Source organism: Tasmannia lanceolata, unplaced genomic scaffold (assembly GCF_043159265.1).
Source record: "Tasmannia lanceolata isolate RefF3 unplaced genomic scaffold, GAP_Taslan_0.1 ptg000011l, whole genome shotgun sequence".
Classification (NCBI taxonomy): domain Eukaryota; kingdom Viridiplantae; phylum Streptophyta; class Magnoliopsida; order Canellales; family Winteraceae; genus Tasmannia; species Tasmannia lanceolata.
This window is the reverse complement of record NW_027518688.1, coordinates 20,314,989-20,335,840: the sequence shown is the minus strand read 5'-3', so window position 1 is coordinate 20,335,840 and position 20,852 is coordinate 20,314,989. Positions and strand designations below refer to the sequence as shown.

General features: G+C 38.9%; 1 protein-coding gene across 1 annotated transcript; it reads right to left on the bottom strand.

Moving 5' to 3' along the window:
- Positions 1-20,043: 20,043 nt before the first annotated feature.
- Positions 20,044-20,604, bottom strand: LOC143885988 (uncharacterized). Its single transcript, XM_077390007.1, has one exon. It carries the CDS (start codon positions 20,602-20,604, stop codon positions 20,044-20,046), a length of 561 nt encoding a protein of 186 aa, XP_077246122.1.
- Between the last annotated feature and the right edge of the window lie 248 nt (positions 20,605-20,852).

Genomic DNA, 20,852 nt, shown 5'->3' with positions numbered 1-20,852 from the left:
CAAAGAAGGAGAAGATCACCATCTTCAACCTTAGAAAAAGAATCCTTGAATCCACGAGGAAGATGATAGAAAATTAAACTTGTATTCAAATTTTCATTCATGGAAAACTAGTTTCATACACAGAATGTCCAATATTTATTGGCTTTTCTTATTTCTCCTTTCGTTAATTGACTCAAACTATTCTTCACACTTAAAACTCTAAATCCTAACTATGACTAAGACTCTAACTTCATCATCAACTAGGACTCAAACAGAAACCATCCTAAGTAAGAATTCAACATTTATATAAAAAATTGTCTACTTACAATATACACTTTGGTTGTATAGCTGGCTGATCAGGACTGCCAATATGATGGGCCCCAACTAGAATGAGACATTCTCCAAAATCGAGATGATTAGACAATCCGACCCATTCAAATAAGTAAAAATTTAGACGTTTTCACAGTTTCTATTTGAGGCGTTAATTTGAAAGATAATTAGCTGGTAAGTGTAATTTTAATGTTAAAATGATTTGAGTACCCCCTAATAGGATGATAAGGCTTAATCCAGAGGATCAAGCGCAAATCGTACCTTAAGCGTACGATACGAAAATTGCCCTAGAATCCATTAGGGAATGATAGAACACCGTTCTATAAGAATAGAAAATATGGAAAAAGATGATAGGGAAAAGGGCAAGAATGAGTTAATTCGAGGAAACTCAGGCCTCCAATGAGTTAATTCGAGGAAACTCGGCCTCCAATAAGCTAAATTTGATTATTCCTTGCTCAAAAGCCATACGGCATATGTAACTAATACATTCCAAAGTGGGATCGCTTTTGGCCACCTCCATCACCACCAGTCACCTCCATCTCTAACCCAATCCTCATCCTCATCTCCATTTCTCTTCATCTTCCACCATCAGCACTCCCACTTATCCTATTCAAAATAACACCTCGGAGGGGAGGATGAATCAAAAGAGGTCAAAATTAAAAAATCAGAGGCAAGGGGATTGGTTTTACATATCCTATGCTTATTACAATTTCAAATGGAAGACTAGGTGTCGATGGTGCTTTCAGAGGAAGAAGAGTTCATCACCCTCAGTTTAACGTCCGGTGACTGTGGCTCAGGGCGAAAATAGAAAACTTGATCAGCGGTGGAGGCGGGGGGATTGGTCCTGCTCATCTTGCAAGTATTCTAACTTTAAAAGACGGAGTAAATGTCGTTGTGGCCACCTGGGTCGTAAACCAAAGCCTTCATATCCATCCCCTACCACATCAGTGGCTGGAGGCCAGATAGTTTCGGAATCTGATCCATGGCCTGACTCTGGGGTAATCTTGTCCTCTATGGTGGAAGATGGATCTCTGTCGATCTCTATTTCTAGCAAGGAGGTAGAAACAAGAATGGATTCCTTAAAGGCATGTTTGGTGGGTAGAAGGAATGATTTGTCTGGATCCCTTCAGGATCTATGGGAGTGGGCCAAAAAGTCTTGGAATTCTCCCTCCCTTGCCTGCCCATGTTTACTCTCCAACGACGAGATCCTTTTTGTTTTTGATTCTGAAGAGGTTGCCTCTTTGATTCTGGATTTAGAAATTGGAAACTGGAGAGTACCCCTATCTTCCTTTTCCCATTGGTCCCCAGATTATATTCAGCGCTCTAAGACACTATGGGTCAACTTTTACGATATCCCATTACATGTGTGGTCCTCCTCGACGGTTGAAGGCTTGGAAAATCTTTTTGGGCAGGTTATGGAAGTGAAAAATGGAGGGCCTCCATAATCAATGTATGTGTCACTACAAGAAAAGTGACATGCACCGACGGTCATGACCGTCGGTGCATATGCCAATGAACGTCGATGTAACTTACACCGACGCTTTTAGTGATCGTCACTGATGCTACCGTGCCTAAATGTATTTACCGACGTTTCTTGCAAACCGTCGGTGTTGTTATTTATACCGGCGTTTATGAACGTCATTAAAGGTATTTACCGACGTTTCTTGCAAACGTTGGTGTTAAACTTATCACCGACGTTTCAAGTAAACCGTCGGTGGATTTAATATATATCGACGCTAAGGACCATTGGTGAATATAATATATATCGACGTTTTGTAAACCGTTGGTGTATCTCAATGCACCGATAGTAAGGAGCATTGGTTAATACATCCCTTCGCGACGTTTTCTAAGCGTTGGTAAAAACACCGACGTTAATGACCATCGGTGAATATGCTCTTCGAGCGACGTTCTGTGAGCGTAGGTGTAAACACCGACGCTATATAACCGTCGCTGAAAATGTTTAGCCTTATGTTGATTGTTTGACTCACCGACGGTCCTGACCGTCGGTAAATATAAAGACCATCAGTAAATATAAATAGTTTTTTTTTTTAAATTCTTTTATTCTGAATTGTCCCTCATGTATGAACCTGTAACATGTATATACGAGATTTTATATGGTGTGAGCCCTTATAGTCCCTTATTTTTTAAGAAGTACTGTACGGACCACACTAGAGCATGATCCAAACCGTCCATGGGCAATAAAGTAAATAGGTTGTGTAAAAGAAATCATTTCTATAGGATGATCCTAGCCCTCTTATCTATACAGGTTTCCAAATTTTGCAGTTCATCTATAGATATGAAGTCAAGGGTCATCCTATAGAAATGATTTTTTGGGCACAACCTATTTATGTTATGGCCCATCCACATGGATGGTTTGGTCATCCTCTAGTGTGGTCCGTATAGTACTTCTTGAAACATGTAACCTGTCACATATAAATACAACCTGAAACATGCATAAACCTGTAATATGTATTTAAGAATCACCATGACATACAACCTCATATCACAATGGCATATTGTATGTGTACAACCTCACACCACAATGGCATTCAAACAAACCATCTTTAGAAATTGTTCTTAAATATATTGACATGTGTAAACAAACTTAAGTTACAAGCAAAATTTGATCTTCTCTTCTTGCCACCTAGACTCGCAATTACTTCTTTTGTGATTGAAGTCTTTTCTCCTCTTGCCACCTAGACCCGCAAATCCTTCTTTTCTGATTGAAGTCTCTATCCTTGTGAACAATGAACGTAGGCCTGAATTTTGTAAAACAGTACACATAAGCCCATTTAGTATTAAAGAACATACTAAAGATCTAAAAAAATGAGAGATGATTTATTTTATATAGAGAAAGAAGAATAATTTCAGAAAACAAGAGTAATAAACCATTACACATAGAGATGATTCAATAGTTGAGGCACCATGATGTAGAACATATAGAGAATGACAGTAAAACCATATTCCAGTATATGGGGATCTCAACTGGTAATAGTGCTGACAATGCAGTATGTTGACAAATTATTTCGAAGAAAGTTCCAAGTAAGTCTTTCATGTAGTTTGCGATCATTTGCCTATAGCATTTAACGTTTCTCAAGCTTTCTGCAGTAGATGCTGATGGAGAGTTGAAGGAGATTAGCTTTCAAACACACCCATGTCCTTTAGGAATGCAGACGGTGCAACCCCAACTCCTTCACCTGCATATCAAAGTTTAAAAACTTACATCCAACAAAAAAAGAATGAATACGGGATGTGGATATACATGGATACAATAACTTCGAATAATGTGAGAAGATGTAACTTAGCACCTGTTGCAATTAATAAATTGTCATGCGGTTATTTATCCGCAAGCGCCGTAATAACTCCTTCATATCTACGCCTTGCAGCTCCTCCCACAGTGGCATCTGCAACAATTCCACATGCCAAGTATGTTTTTTTTTAAAGGTAACAAAGATTTATTTATATGAATAAAATACAATCAGGGGACAAGATGTCCCAAAAATGAAACGATTACACTCTCTCAGTGAAGGAAATAACACGAGTTACAGGGACGTCAACACCCCCCTTGGCTAAGATATCAGCCATTCCATTGGTTGATCTTTGCCTGTGCACCAGCCGGGCATTGATCTCCCTAATAATGTCACGGGACTCATCAAGTACGCTCTGCAGCTTCCATGGACCGGCTGAACGGCCAGATGCCCATGCTATAGCATTCGACGAATCTCCTTCAATACTTATAGGCCCGAGGTTATTTCGAAGAAACCATTTTAGCCCAAATAAGAGAGCCCTAGCCTCAACTTCATTAGCGTCACAAATGCCGATCGATCCAGAGAAAGACATAATCAGGTTTCCGTCAGCACCCCTAATAATGCCACCAATGCCGGCTCTTCCTTGGTTCCCAAGCGAACTGCCATCAAAATTAAGTTTAACCCAGCCCTCTGGCGGAGGTTTCCATTTCGACAAGATACAATTGACAGACCTCTTTTCCGAAATTACTGTGCTCCATTGTCGAAGGATTACGCCCAATAGATAACATCACCCATTACCGTTGCAAGTCTGGTGGCTAAGATCTTGATAAGATTTTATACATACTACTGACAAGGCTGATCAGTCTATAATCTTTCAATTCACCCGCTCCATCTTTTTTGGGAATTAACGTAATGAATGTGGAGTTACTCCCAATGCTAATTTTACCCCTCTGATGGAACTCGTTAATGTACCCAAACACCTCACATTTTTAATCACCTCCCAATAGTGGCAATAAAAGCCCATCGGGAAACCGTCCGGACCCGGAGCCCGGTCTTTTTTCATTGAATGTAGTGCAGCCTCTACCTCCTCCATCGAAAAAGCCCTTTCCAACCAATCACTTTTCACCATAGGGATAGTCTTGAAATATAATCCCTCTGGTTTTGGACGCCAGCCGTGGGTTTTTGAATACAACTTCTGATAGTATTCCACAATAATTCTCCGGATGTCCTTCGGGTCCTCAATTAAAACTTCATCCATAACTAGAGAGTTGATGTGGTTGATTCGACGGCGGGCTGATGCCATTTTATGGAAAAATTTGCTATTGTTGTCCCCCTCTTTTAGCCACTTTACACGAGATTTCTGTCGCCAGCTGATTTCCTCCCTTCGGATGATTTCCTCATAAGATACTTTAAATTCAATTCGGGTTTGCTTTTCCATAGCCCCGAGGGGATGTGCTGCTTCCAATTCCTCCCTTCGCTTGAACTCTGTTTTCTTGCTCCACTTTCGCCCAGTCACGGATTCTAACTTTAAGCTTCTGTCCGAATAGAAATCCACGCCATCCCAAGAACACCTTCTCGCCCCACCATTCTCGAATTTTTTCCTCAAAGTTCGCCTCCTCACACAGGGCCATATCAAGTATGTAATCAAAAGAAATTTGTTGCCAAGTAATTAGAGTGTCCATGTTGACGTTTATATTGAAGCTTTCATTAGAATTTCTACAATCCATAGCTATGGCTCTCTTATGACCAACTCATAATGACACTACAAGAAAAGTGACATTCACCAATGGTCATGGCTAAGGGATTCTAATGGACCTCGACAAAGACATAAAGTAGCAGTTAGGATTTTTGGCAATAGCCAACTTCTGTGTGTGTGTGTGTGTGTGTGTGTGTGTGTGTGTGAGAGAGAGAGAGAGAGAGAGAGAGAGAGAGAGAGAGATCAAATATATTAATTATCATAATATATTAAATAGCTTAGAAACACTTAAGTGGGAGTCGAATCAGACATCTAATCATGGGTACCTAAACAGTAGTGGGGCCGCCGTTAACGTGGCAAGATCTATGTGTTGTACAACATCTAGGAATATTGGTGGGAAGTCCTTGGCCAAGTTCTCCATCACATCCCTTTGTATCAGCTTTGGGTCACTTCCCGCACCTTCTCCTAGAGTTGAACAGAGAGATGATATGGTGAGAGATACTTTTATCAAATTAGGGTGTAAGACACAAATGCCGGGGCAACAGATTAAATAATGGTTGATCACTAACACGCTCGTTTGTTTTAGGGCTTGTTAGTTTTGGATTTTGAGAACTGATTTTGAGTCCAAAACTGATTATTTGACTCAAAATTGAACTGATTGGGAGTACACTGATTATTGGACTTAAATTTACGTTTAATTTTGAGTCCAACAATCAATTTTGGATACCTTTCACAAAAAAAGTTAGGACTCACAATTGGTTCTCATATTTCAAAACCAACAGGGTCTTAGTTTTCTTATTTTTAGGGGTGTCAATGGACTAAGACAATCCCCAAAGGAGCCCAATATTAATGGACAGGATTAGGCTATAATACTTCGATCATGAATGCAAGTTACACTGAATTGCAGATACGTTAAGAAGTAAATATAAATCTATCAATTCAAATTCATGAATCCTTCAAGATGGAAGTACAACTACAAATATGTCAAGGTAGGTGTGAATTTATTCAGGTGGGAGCTAGAATGCGTCAAGGTGGGGGAGCAAGAACTAACCAAGTTCTGACTCCAGAACTTAAATTTACAAATTGGGAGTTGAAAATGCCCTAGGGGGATGGTTTTGGTTCTAAGGGCTGATAGTGTGCATCGGGAGACCCGTGAGATGCCTGTGATCTACCTGTGGGATATGAGATTCTATCTGGAATGGCATGTTACCGTTTTTGTTGTTGTGGGGTTTATGCAATGAAATCCTCATTTGCTAGTAAAAATTAATCTATTCTTGCTGATTAAAGAAATCATGGTTAACTGGAATGTGAATTCTATCCAAGAAATGGGATCAAATCTATCTATGTAAATTGCATAACTTGGCAATCTCCCATATCACCACAGGTCCGCACGCCTTTCCAATATCTTAGTGTTTTCATCTTCTACCTCTTCCAATGAAGGATGTATGTGGCTTCCGTAATCAGTCACCTGTATCCCGGGCTCTTTTTTCTACGCTGATGTAGATCATATCAAGGAACATATTGGGGAAAACTCAAGGGAGAAGAACTGAGAAAGAGAGTTTTTTTAATGGTAGAGAAAGAGGGGTACACCTCCATTCACGCCGCTTCGTTCCGATGTTTGCACTAACCCAGCCTTATGGCCATCACCAAAAGCCCATTTTTCCTACATTACATGTACAAAAATTGAGACCGGAGTATGTTATAATTGGCAATTTGATGATGAAGAAATAAAGACGAATATGAGGCATTAAGCTCCATCCTCAACAGACTCCCAAATTGTATTTGGGAGAATAGAAATTGCACGCTTGAGTCGTTCCATGAATGACATGACTCGATGAGCTACATCCTATTGAATGAATACTAAATACTAGTTGCAGACCCGTGCGTTGCACGGGGATGAAAAACAAAAAAAACCAAAGAATCAAATGAAGCGAATGATTCATAGAACTCAGCCAAAAAATTCATCTTGTGGAAATGAATGAGAGAGGGAGAGGAAGGGAAGATGATAAGGCAGGACCGTGAATGCAATGGGGCGAAAAAGAAAATATAAATGATCAATTATTCTAGTAAGAAAGTAAAATAGAGCTAAACAATATTGACAAAATCATAAGGAGAACTTAAAATTCAATCAGTGCAGGAGTTGTCCATATCTCCAACATCAAGAACCTTTCTCCATGTAAGACATAATAATTTTAAAAGCTAAGAATTTGAGAAATTAACACTAATCTACATGAATTCATTAAAATGAAACCATCAAGATCTCTAAAAATGCTATTCCATTTGATCTAAATTAAATCTAATAAAACTGCATTAAAATTTCTGAACGAAAAATATTCTTTAAATGACCGCGTCACCAACCTCGAAAGATTTTGTGAATCTGAGATCTAGATTAAGCACCAATTAATGAACCTGCAAAGTGAAAACCCAAAGGGAAAACAATAAGTGAAATTTGAGAAATAACAAAATAATATTTACCTATCAACTTACGACCACGGTATAACATTCTTGGGAACCTTTAGGGAAGATCTTTCAATTCACAAAGTCATAAGAAGATGATCTTAAAATTCAACTATGCTCGCAAAGCCATTTTCGATCACAAATCTTCGGACAATCACTAATTGTCATACAGACTATTCGTTATCTTTTTCATTAGAAATAGTTTGGCGTTTCTTTCATTGAATAAATTACATTTTATAAACATTTGACAAAAAACTAATAGTAAATAAAGGACAACAAATTCCATGAGAATCCAATGTATTTTCACTTCTTGGAAAACAAAAAACCTACAACTCTCTACCTAGCATATGTAGGAAAATGGGTAAAGAGAGCTCAAGACATATGTATAATAACAACAACGCTCTACAAGCATGAGTCAAATTGAGAAAATCAATATCATTGGTGAAAGTAGAAGTTTGGTCACTTAATTCTAATCTTATCAGTCCTAATACAACTACTACTTACCTTCTGTTCTTCTCCCACTAATACTATTCTTACTACTGTGACTAATTGGTGAATGGAGTGACCTCCACTGACATCCTTTTTGTGCATCTTAACTTTTCCCTAGGCAGAATCATATTGAATAAGTAAATGTACCATCAAAACAAAATAAGAAAATATGACAGGAAAGATGAGACAAAGAAAAGGAGCAGCTCAGCACAAGGACAAAGGACTCCATTGCCATAAAAAAAAGTAGTAAAAACTGAAAAAATAAGTCATTTTACAGGTAGAAAGAAGAAGAAAGAGAAAAAGTAAGAAAGTAACCCATAAAAACCCATCAAAATATCGAATTAACAAAGTTAAGACCCATAAAAAGAGAAAAAGGAAGGAATTAACCCATAAAAACCCATGAAAATATCAAATTAACAAAGTAAAGAACCATAAAATAGAGAAAAAGATATTAGACCATATCCTGTCCCCAAAATTCCTTTTCCCTCTACTGTGTCTCATTTACATTTCAAATAACACCAAAAACAGCCCAGAAAAAAACTATTACAAATTTGTAAACAGATTTCAAGAAAATAAGCTTTGCAAAGACAGGAAATGGCACAATCAACAGAACAATCTAGCAAAAGAGAACGATATCAATCTACATTGTTGCCGAGACAAAGATATTAGACCATGGAACCTTGTAATAACAGAGTTGTAGCATTCTTCAATGGACATTTGTAAGTCATCCAAGGCGTAGCTTTTCAAGACTAAAACTGTCATGGATTGATGATTAATGCTAAATATGTGAGTTTCTTCTTGATTTATCATGGAGTTTAGGAAACATTTAGACGTGAATAGGGTTTGGGCTTATAGCTCAATGGTTGAGGCTATGTATCTGAACCTTAAGGTCGTGGGTTCAATCCTAGCTTACCTACCAAAAAAGCAAAAACATGTAGACATGAATAATGAAATTCAAAAGTTGCCACCTAGATAGATGAAAGGATATGACCTTTAGGCCATGTTTGGCCACCATGAATTTTTTTCCATAGAATATCAGTTTACCAAGTGGTTAGAGAAGGGCGGGGAGAATGGGAGAGGAAGAGAACTGAGAAGGCAGAAGTGAGAAGATAGTCCAAAGTGGCTGAAAAAGAAAAGAAATGAACAAAGAACTCTATTTTGAGTAGAGTTTTTTTCCCATGTTTTTCAACCACTCACGCTCTCCTCACTTATACCATCTCAATTCTCTCCCCCACCCCATGGAACTAAAAGCACAAATCAAAGAAATTTGGACAGAGCCAACAAATTTGACGAAGCCATTAAATTGGGTGAAATGTAGGTCTTGTAATCAAGAGCAGCACAAGGATGTTGAAGAAGGGTGGTTTTTCACAACATATCTAAATCTCCAATAGGAGGTTGGTTCTCCCAAACCTATCCATTTTAATTGAGAGGACAGACTTGACTTAATTAGGGAAGATCTTCAACCAACAGCCCCTTCTTCTTAGTTCACACATTGGAACTTGTCACATTTCAAATTAATGAGATGGAAATATAGATTTCAGACATGAATAAAAAAGAAAAAATCAGGGACAAATGAATGAAAATGGAGATGATAGAATGGTGGAGAACAATACCTTATGGTTGAGAAAGAAATCTGATCTTGTTTTTTGCAACCAACTTCTTCCTCTTCTATTCCTTTTTAAAACCTAATCACTCTCCTCTCCAAAGACCCTAAATGCTCCTCCTCTCTTCTTCTTCTCTTCTAGCACTTTCTGAAATTCTCCAAACCCTCTTTCCTTTTTTTCCTCGAAACCCTAATGGGGCCCTCCTTTTCCACAGATCAAAGAAAGAGGGAGAACTGAGATGAGGAGAAGAGAAAGAGAGGGTGGTGGTGGCCGTGGATTTCGATGGTGGGATTTGATGGAGGCCAGAGGTTGAGATGGTGTGGTGTCGGCCGAGCGTTCTCCTTCTCCTTCTCCAAGAGAAAAAAATGGGTTTTCAAGAGGGTTTCTGAAAAAATGGGTTTTCACGAGGGAAATTTTAGAAAGCTCGGGTTGGGAAACGTAGGGGCGTAGGGCACCCGATTTAGTCTTTTTCGATTCACCGATGTTCCCAAAAAAAAAAAAGCCGGTGGTTCTTATCTGCAGCGACCCTCTTTATCGTCGCTTACTATCAACACAATACATAATTAATTACCGACGTTTTACATTGCAAACGTCGGAAAATACAAACATTTAGTGACTTTTTTAAAACGTCGGTGAATAAATGCGCGGTAATAGCCACTCACTCTCGTTCTATTTTACGAACGTCAGTGCATATATAGTATTAGAAACGTTTTTACAAAACGTCGGTAAGCAAACGTCGGTAATAACTGTTTTTCTTGTAGTGTGTTTTGTATTAGCCAAAATCTATGCTCCTCGTTGGAAATTTTCTTCCATTGTGAAGCTATAGATTTCCAATTATTGTTACATGGTTGGAGTCACCATCCAGGGATCCAGGGGCCCCCAATTGGAGCTTAAAAATGGTCAGAGAGATTCTTTGTTGATTGCCTCACCGGGAAATCGGACGTCGGTGCTCCCCTGGAGATTCAGGCCAGGCGGCCAGTTGGCATTCTGAATCCCTCTCATCGGGATTCAAATTTCAAATTTCCAAGGGCCAGATTTAGAAATTTGCAAGGCTCGCTTCCCAAGCCTGGCCTGAAAGGACATCTGAGTTTTAATTCAGGGTCGCGAGATCAAGGTCGTGTCTTAGCTCAGAATAATAGACTGTGGGGCAACCCAACTATGACCAGGATGAATCATGATTCTGGAAATCATGGTCAGTATTTAGAAGAGGGTGGGCCCTCATTCGTGGCATGCTCGGTATAAGAGCTAATTTCTTCAGGTGTCTTACTTCCTGACAATTGGACTTTTTGGATCATTCTGGCATCTTCTGTTGGTGCAGCTATCAAGAAGAGGTCCCAATTGATATAAAAATGTTAAAGGATATCTTCAAATAATGAAAAGACCTCTAATCCTGGAGCTACTTTCCAAGCATGGGAAGTTAAAGAGTCTTTGCATCTTTTGGGTGTTGGCGGTTATTGTAATGTGCATCCCCTCAACGGCAATGGAGCCAGCACGTTGAGAAGCGTGAAGGACACCAACCTTCATAATGCGGGTGCTTAAGAGGGAAGAAGAAGAAAATTACAACTCAAGAACACAACAAAAAAAGAAGAAGAAAATGGGACCAAAGCTCAACCCAATTGATATTCCATCAATTACATAAGTTAATCAACATCCAAAATCCCCCCTCAAGATAGTTTCTAACTCTTTAAATAAAACAAAACCAAAGCAAATTCGTTCAAGCTCCTCCACTAGCTAGCTTAGGGACTAACATAACATTAATTGCAAAGGAACTCACTAACTTTGACTGTTTTGGGAACCCACAGACACAGTCCACAAAAACTGCCATAACTTTCTACCCTCTTATCTAATTTTCAAGCACAAATACTTGTTGGAAAGATCTCAAAGAGACCTACAACTTTGTAGTTTACCACTTTCCATGATTCTTCCATTTAGAAGCTCAAAAATCAAGTTCGAAATGGGCCAGCAACATTAATGAGGGACTGCACCTTGGAACTCCACCAAAACCACCTAGGCATGACATGGCTGCCATGTTGGCACTGCATCATTTCATAGGATTGGAGGATGGCTGAAGTTCAGTAGGGATAATCTTAGTACCAGAAGGAAAATTTAATGATGAAATTGCGAAGCACCACTTCGGCGCAATTAATGCCGCTTCAGGATAGCAGGAGATTCATCACAAATTTGGGTTATTGGCCTTCCCTTTGTATCCATTCTGTGGCGATACGCTGTTTTGGGGTGATCTTCTTCTCTGTTTCCTTTGGGTTGGGGACCTAGGATCTAAATGGAAAGTCAGAGCGACTCGGTATCTCCTCCCCCTTGCCTTCCTCTTCACCCCGTGGCAAAAAGAGAATGATGCCGGCATGGACAGAGCCGGAGGGGGGCAAGGGGGGGCAACTGCCCTCCTAAAAAATCTGAAAAAAAAATCTTATGTGGCTTTCTAATATTCTAAAACTATCATTTTCTCAGCTTTCTAAAATGCAACCTTCCAAAATTTTAGTGATTTTTTTAAAACGTCTTCCCTCCAAGATTTTAGGGATTTTCCAAAAGTAAAACATGCTCTTTCCAAAATCTCAACTATCCTAAATTTTATAACCGGACTCAATCTCTCTCTCCCCAACTCTCTCTCTCTCTCTCTCTCTCTCTCTCTCTCTCTCTCTCTCTCTCTCTCTCTCTCGGGTCTCCATCTCAATCTCCTTCTCTCGAATCTCCCTTTCATTGAAGCAAATAGTGAATTTTGACTTGAGTTGTGATCTTGATTTTTTTATTTGTAATTGTGGTGTTGGGTTATCTCTCTCTGTTTTTTTTTTTTTTTTTTGCAATATAATTGCGAATTATGAATTCCAAATTTTAGTTTTTGATGAATTTCATTGAGTACTTCTATTGTAGTGCTACGCTTCTCTTACCTCGTTTTGAATTATAGAGAAAAAAAATAGAGCTTAGTTGTGATTTTCTTGGAATGGGGCTGTTTTAATGGATCATGACTTGTGATATGGACTCTTAATTTAGAATAAATTATTCCCAAATAAATAAATATTATATGACATATTCTTAATTTAGGGACATAAATTATTTACTTGCCAATTGCAGTAAAATAGGGCACATTACAGAAAAGAATTCACTGGCATCAAAACTTTTACCACCTTTGTAACATGTGCAAATATGGAATAAATTATTCCCAAATAAATAAATATTATATAATGTAATCTTAGTTTAGGGACATAAATTATTTACTTGCCAATCGCAGTAAAATAGGGCACATTACGGAAAAGAATTCATTGGCATCAAAACTTTTACCACCTTTGTAAAATCTCCAAATATGGGTATCGGCCTAAAACAAAGTTTTATGGTCCATTTACTTCGAATGGAACAAACCCTCACTGAAAATTCACTCCAAGGAATTCCTTATATATATTCCATGTTCTGTTCTATAAGATTGTAATTGTCAAATATTTTTCCTAAAAAATATTGTCATGTACTCTTTTATGATATCAATAAACCAGCTGGTTTCTTAGATACATTCTGTTTAATTGTTTGTTTGTTTTTTAAATATTTGCCCCCCATGGAGCAAATTCCTGGCTCCTCCCCTGGTTGTCGGTGGATTTGTTTGAGTTGGAAATCTCCCCAAAGTTCAGAAAAGGGTAGCATTCCAAGAGGAATTCGCATCCAAACACTCACCAACTCAAAAGGAAATTACCAGGGATTTTTCAAAACAACAGTGGAAAATATTAAAAGAAGAAGCTAGTAGGTCGCTGGAAACGCTGTTTAGGTTGACTGGTATGTGGACAATCAAAGAATCTCATTTCCCTTTGCATAAGCACCCATTTTTAATCAAATTATTTGAGGAGGAACAGTCCTCAAGGCACTTCCGTTGGGAGGAAGATAAGAAGAAGGGGATTAAGAAATTAGAGGATGTGATTTCTACAAAGAGAGCATCAGAAGAACAAACCCCAACGGAGGAGGAGCTCTCAGTCTTGAGTCTTGATGAGGAGGTTTTCGCCTCTGAAGTGGTGGGGCTTATCATGGAATTAAAGAAGTCCACAATCTAGCTTGTCCCTTCGGGGTTTTTGTGTGAAGAGATGCATTAGAGTTTTTTGAGAATGTTATAGTGGGGACGGATCAGTGATAAGATCATTTTTGGGTTTGATGGTAGCCCTTATGTCTGTAAATTAGGGGCTATTAATCCCTACACATTTTTGGTAAAGATCGAAGTACTCCAGAGGGTAAAACATTTGTATAAGTCCTATTATGGCTTGAGTGACCGTAGTCGTTAGCCTAATGGGGTGTTGATAGTGATTTAACAATCCAATCATAGGATTGACTAGATGAATGTTAGAAGTTCTGAATTGCGAAGATCAGTGATATTGGGGTCTGGATCTGGGCGATGGGATACTCAATATAATGCTGTCTGTTTTCTGATTATATGTTACCCTTCTACCTCCATGGTCAAAAGTATATTTCTGGCTTTTTATTGATGCTTTGTAATACTTGGCAGGACCTCTGGTCCCCAATGTATCTTTCACAGTATCAATAAAATTTCTGTCATCTTTCAAAAAAAAAAAAAAAAACCCATACGGCATCTACATTATAAAGAAATTAGGTTAAGCAAAATATGGAAATAGAAATCAGTAGAATAGAAAAAAAGGAAACCCTACTCTAATATGGAAATAACTTAAATAAAGAAGACAATCTAAATTAGGAAAACTAATTCTAACATATCGCTGCCCTTAATTTCAACCTCATCCTCAAGGTTGATTATCCTCATCATCATCTTCGGAATAGCTAGGTGGCACGATCATCAACAACCGTTTTTGTTCGCAACGACGACCCTTATGCCACTTCGCATCACAGTGCATCTTCATTTAGTCTTTCCTCCTGCAATCGCGCATAAGAGATAGTCGTGGTCATCGTGCGAGGACGATACATCTTGAATTCCCGCCTAATATCTGGACGGAGTCCTGCGACAAACGTCCCAACCAACTGTGGCTCCAACCAGTTTCTGGCTCAATTTGAGAGTTGTTCGAAGCGACCTTGAGACTCCAAGACAGTTGTTGTTTGCTGTATTTTTGCTAGTTCTCCATGGAAATCTTCGTACCCAGATGGTCTAAAATGAACTAATAGGCCTTGTACTGATTCCTTCAAAGTAGGAATTTCATGACAAGGATATTTGTTAGCCCAAGGGTTCCCATGGGTTCAACTATTCACCTTTACTTTCTTGTTTTGATGCTAGCAAACCCAAATTGATTAGTCTTTATGGACTAATGTGTTGCTTTGGAATGTTGTGCCTTAAATAGGAACTTCATATGTCATATCGCCATTACACAATACAACACGACACAAGGCTTGAGGATCAACATGCGCAAATGAACTAAGAGAGCTTGCACACATTGGAGGAACCATCTTTGGAAGATGTCCAAGCATAGAGTTCAAGTTGAAGATCCCACAAGCATGCCTAGCATATGCCAAGAGGAGCTTGAAGTTGAACAGAGTATTGGTGAACTTCTCATGCCTCAAAAGTGAAGATTCATTCAAGAAGAGAAGTTACATGTACCAAAGCTTTCTCAAGTGTTCACTTACAAGCGAAAAGTCCAAGGAAGACCTTTGAAGCCAATACGATCAAGGTGCTAAGTAGTTTAACTTTATAGATTGTATTGGAGATCTTTTTCAAGTGGTTTTGCATTTCAAAGTGTTTTTCATTCCTCCTTCAAAACCAACCTTGAAACCTATTTGTATTTCATGTAAAATCATTTTCAAAGGTCCTAAAAGTTATTAAAATAAAAGTCCATAGCCCAAGAACGAAAGCCCAAGTGCTAACCAAAGTTTACAAATAAAAATGAATGACATTAACACTTGAATTGTGAAAACAACAGCTTAAAACTGATTTAAATGGTTCAAAATACTATCAAATAATTTTGAAAATATTTTTAACAGATAGCTCTCATTTTTCTCATGTCCGTCTCAATTAAAGGCGTCGCTTAAAGTTTTTGTTATAGAAATTCAAGGAAATGGTGACGGATATATTTGTTAGAGTATTTTCAAAGAGTAATTTTGAAAAGGTTTTAAGGGAAATGTGAATCTTGTCTGTAAAATGGGTCGCTTTGGGAAAAGAGAGTGAAAAGTGCTTTGGGAGAATAGTCCCACATTGGAAACTCAAGAAATTGCAGAGGGGTATAAAAAGCATTACCTACGTCTCTCTCTCTTGCTTTGTTGCACAATGGGTTTTGGAATGGTCTGCACCGTTGCACCATCCGCACAAGTGCGACGTGTGCTGTAGGGCGCTAGTAGCTCTTTTTGGCGCACTTTGTGCTGTTAGGAGGGTGGACATTGGTTTCACACAAACCCACAAACCAACAGTCACTCCAGGAGTAATCTGGACCATAGAATCGTGGATGTGAGCGATCTAATGGTTAGATTTCTTTCCAATCTTAAAAGGTGACTTGTAGGGGTGTGCTTTTTCAAACAAAAAAGACATCAGAAGCTCTATATAAAGACCAAAAACCACTCATTTACAGTAGATTAAGAAAACCCACTAGGGGAATTCGAATTTGTGAATTTCCATAAGCAATTTTATTCTCTTAAAGCCTTTCTAAATTCGTTTTTACCATCTTTTAGAAGTTTTCTTCTAGTTTTCTGTCATTCTAGAAACACAAACACAAGTATCTTGCATACTTGTTAAATCGAAGGGTGACTCGGTATTTATCTACGTTTAGTGCAAAACGTTAACAAACATTTGGTGGGGGCGAATATCGTCTTACGGAAAGCGACAATGTACCTTGAAGCATCTCAATTTACATCTTCCTTCATCTCCACTGTCAACAATTTTCTCCATCTTTCACCAATTGCCACCGATTAATCACAAAAATAAAATGGGAAGTTATAACAGATTGGAGAACCAGAAGTCTGAGAAGATTAACTACAACACTTATAATGTTGATCTTCTTTAAGACATGACTATTTTTCCGACATAATATTGATTACGTGTTTGAATACAACCTACCAGATGAACCGAGCTATCCGATGTGTAACTCAAGACCGAGTTCTCTGCAAATAGTGGGGACTTAAGTAGCACATCAAGGCTGAAATCCTACTAGCAACTAGGATTATTTACACATTAGGACTTTAGCTCAGGATACCAAGGGATTCTAGCTTCCTAGCCTAGTTATGTTTATTTTCTGTAGGATGTTTCTTGAGTTGGTCGGGTTCTAGTCTCCTAGTTGGCAACAAAGCTTGGCTCCAGACCCGTCTCCATTCCCTTATAAGCCTATCCATATCTCCTTGCTTTTCAGATCTGGGAATCATTGCTTTTGCGTGGAACTCCCAATTATTTCCCCTCTACACCGGGGTTACCGAGATCTTCTTTGAGGGATTTTCACCGTCCAGGAGGGCACACTGGGGTTACCAAACCCTGTCTCTAATACCTTTTCCGATGTTGGAATCTTCACTTTTGCATGGAACCCCCAACAAATGATATAGCAAGTATAGAGAAAGACGGATTGCACAACACCGTAAGATCCTCTTCTCAAATAGTGAAACCAAAGTTTACACTAGCCCAAGAACAACAACCAAAGTAGAAGAAGAACAATGCCCAAAAAAAGATGTGCTTCAATATATAAGAGAAGAACAAAACATACAAGATAAAGAACACAAAAAAGAATAAAGCTTCAAGAGGAAAGCTTGCACACAAGAGAGCTTCAATGAAGCTTCAATGGAGGTCTAGGTAGTGGAGAATCTCTACAAAAGTGAAGTAATGAGAATTAGGCTTGGTCGAGGAGAGTAAAGAGAAGATAGCTTAGGTCAATGGTAGTGGGTATGGGAAAGTGGTGTCTTAAAAGCTTAGGGAAGTAGTGGGTTTGGAGTTCCAAGTAAAGGTTTGAATTTGAAATAGGTAGGTAGTGGGAAAAGATGGAGCAAACATATGTGGCTCACACATGTGCAAGCTAGGCAAAAAGACCAACATGCCCATGGACAGAAAAGTACATATTTGCCCTCACAACAACACTCAAAATAAAAATAAAATAAAGCTACCCAAAAAATACACTTTAAAATTTAACAGCAAGATGTTTTTCCCTGTGAATTCTAGGGTTATTGCAGGTAGTGGGCTTTGACCACAATCCTTACGTTAAATCTGCTATGTCACTTAAAAGAAAAGGGAAGAAAACCCAATACAATATGGGGCGCTATTGCACTACATTTACAGAGGAAGATTACAAGTGGTTCTTCCATTCTCTAACCCCTTTTGCTTCATCAAAACAAGAAGGCTCATTGTCATCAAATGGACCGGAAAGGAAATAAGAATAAGTGCTCACCATGTTCTATCCCGATACCGTGCCGGCTTGACAATATTTCTTTTTGATCTTCTAAGATGTGTTGCACCACACTCTTCTTCATTAGTTTCTTCATTTTGTTCATCTTCTTGAACATGACATGCAACATCACTCCCCCTATCATCTTGCTCCCCCATCGGCAAAGAAGAAGAAGACCCAAATTCCATTGGAGCATTTGGTGTCAAAGGGAAGTTCATTGTTGCTTGAGGCTCAACCTCAATAAGGATGTGCTCACCTAAATCCACACCATTTGTAAAACCACCATCCTAACCATAATAAGAAGAGACTTCATCAAACACAACATCTCTTGAAACAATGGACTTGTGAGTTGTAGGGTCCATGCACTTCCAACCTTTCTTCCTTTCATCATACCCAATGAAAATACACTTCTTCGCCTTAGCATCCAAGTTGGTTCTCTTTTCATCCGGCACATGCACATAGTAAATTGAGCCAAAAATCTTGAAATGCTTGACACTAGGCTTCACCCCAAACATCAACTCATAAGGAGACTTCATATTAATCGGACTAAGAGGCACCCGATTAATCACATAAGTTGCACAAGCCATACCTTCCGCCCATAAGGCCTTGGGTAAATTCTTTGCATACAACCAACTTTTACAATTTTCCACAAGATGCCTAATCTTCCTCTCCGCCACTCCATTTGTTGAGGCGTATAGGCACAAGTGAGATCCCTTGGGATACCATGATCACGACAAAACATGAAAAATTCATCGGAAGTAAACTCCCCACCATTATCGGTTCTCAACCGCTTGATCTTCTTATGAAGCGCACCTTCAACGGTCTTCTTAAACTCAACAAACTTAGACAATGCATCGGATTTCTCCCTTATAAAATACACTCATGTGAATCTAGTAAAATCAACAACAAATAACAACATATAGCGGAAGCCGGAAAGTGAAGGTGTCCTACAAGGTCCCATGACATCACTATGGATAACCTCCAATGGGGCCTTGCACCTTGAAAGAGACTTATCAAATGGATGACGACGTGCCTTACCATATTGACAACCCTCACACACCTTTCCACTACCAAAGGAATTTAAATTTGGTAGCCCATTCACTAGATTCTTAATCACCATGACCTTCAATTTATCCTTGCTAATATGACCCAATCTAGCATGCCAAATTGAAGCGCCATCATTTGTACTCATTTTATCAACATATAAGGTTGAAGCCGATAAAACAAACAAATCTTTAACTCTCTTACCGGTGTAGACAACATCCGCCTTCAAGGTTGAAATATTTCGAAGAAATTTCACCTCCTTAGGACCGAACAAAACATAATTTCCCGCATCAACCACATTTACGACCGAGAAAAGATTCTTCTTCATACCGGGAACATGAAACACACTCTTAAGTGTAATAGGATCCTCATTTGCACCACCAATGGTAATGACCCCTTCTTTTTCTACTAGATGTATGGTGTTGTCCGCCGTGATGATAGCGTCATTGCCTTCATATTTTCGGAACTTTGAGAACTTAGATTTGTCGCCGGTAAGATGATGCCCACAATCGGAATCAACAATCCAATCATCCTCAAAATTGATGGATGCCAAAGCACCCACCGTAGTAGATTCCGCCACGAAACATCTACCCCAATCTTCTTCATTTTTTCGGTCATCAACATTTTCGGCTACATTACCATCCTTCAATTTCACACGGCAATTCTTTTGTATATGCCCAAGTTTACCACATCGGTAACACTTGATACCCTTTCGATTTTCATTACTCATAACGGATGACCCACCTTCCTCTCCACCTTTACTTGGAATATTTTTCTTCTCTTTATATTTGTTTGAAGGCTTCTTGTTGCTTGAAAATAATGCTTCTCCTTCACTTTCGGATATTGAACAACCCGCCATTTGTCTAGCTAAAGACTCTTGTGAAGCAAGAAGATTCTTAAACTCCACCAAAGATGGTTGTCGATCCCACCCTTGAATCGACGTAACATATATAAGGAATATACTCTCTTTTTAACCCACGAATAATATGCCGCTTCATTCGTGCCTCCGAAATAGGCTCTTCCGGGTCCAATAGAGAAATCTCTGAACAAAGATTCTTAATCTTAAAAAAGAATTGAGAAATAGAGAGACTACCCTGTGTAGTATTCGCCAACTCATTCTCCAACATTTGTAGACGAGCCATATTCTTCTTGTTAAACAATCCATCAAGGGTAGTCCAAATCTCACTCGTCGATTTACACCCAATGATGTGCTCAAACAAGTCAGGTGAAATAGACCTCTTCAAAAGAAATTCGGCCTTGGCATTCTTCATCCTCCACACCTTCAATACATCGGCATTTTCTTGTGCATCTTCCGGAGCTACAACGGCATTGCCACAAACAACCTCCCATAAATCTTCTCCCACAAGATAAGACTCCATACATGTTCTCCATATCTTGTAGTTTGATTGATTTAGCAACTCAATGCCGAGTCCACTAACCCTTCCACTCATATCCATCTTCAAAGCACCGATTGAACTTCTTCACCAAGGATATCTTGACAAGCATCAACTACCACCCTTGTGGCTCTGCTACCATATAGAGAAAGACGGATTACACAACACCGGAAAATCCTCTTCTCAAATAGTGAAACCAAAGTTTACACTAGCCCAAGAACAACAACCAAAGTAGAAGAAGAACAATGCCCAAAAAAAGATGTGCTTCAATATATAAGAGAAGAACAAAACATACAAGATAAAGAACACAA

Coding starts and splice junctions, on each gene's coding strand:
- LOC143885988 (XM_077390007.1), bottom strand. CDS start 20,604: ATGGATATGAGTGGAAGGGTTAGTGGACTCGGCATTGAGTTGCTAAAT.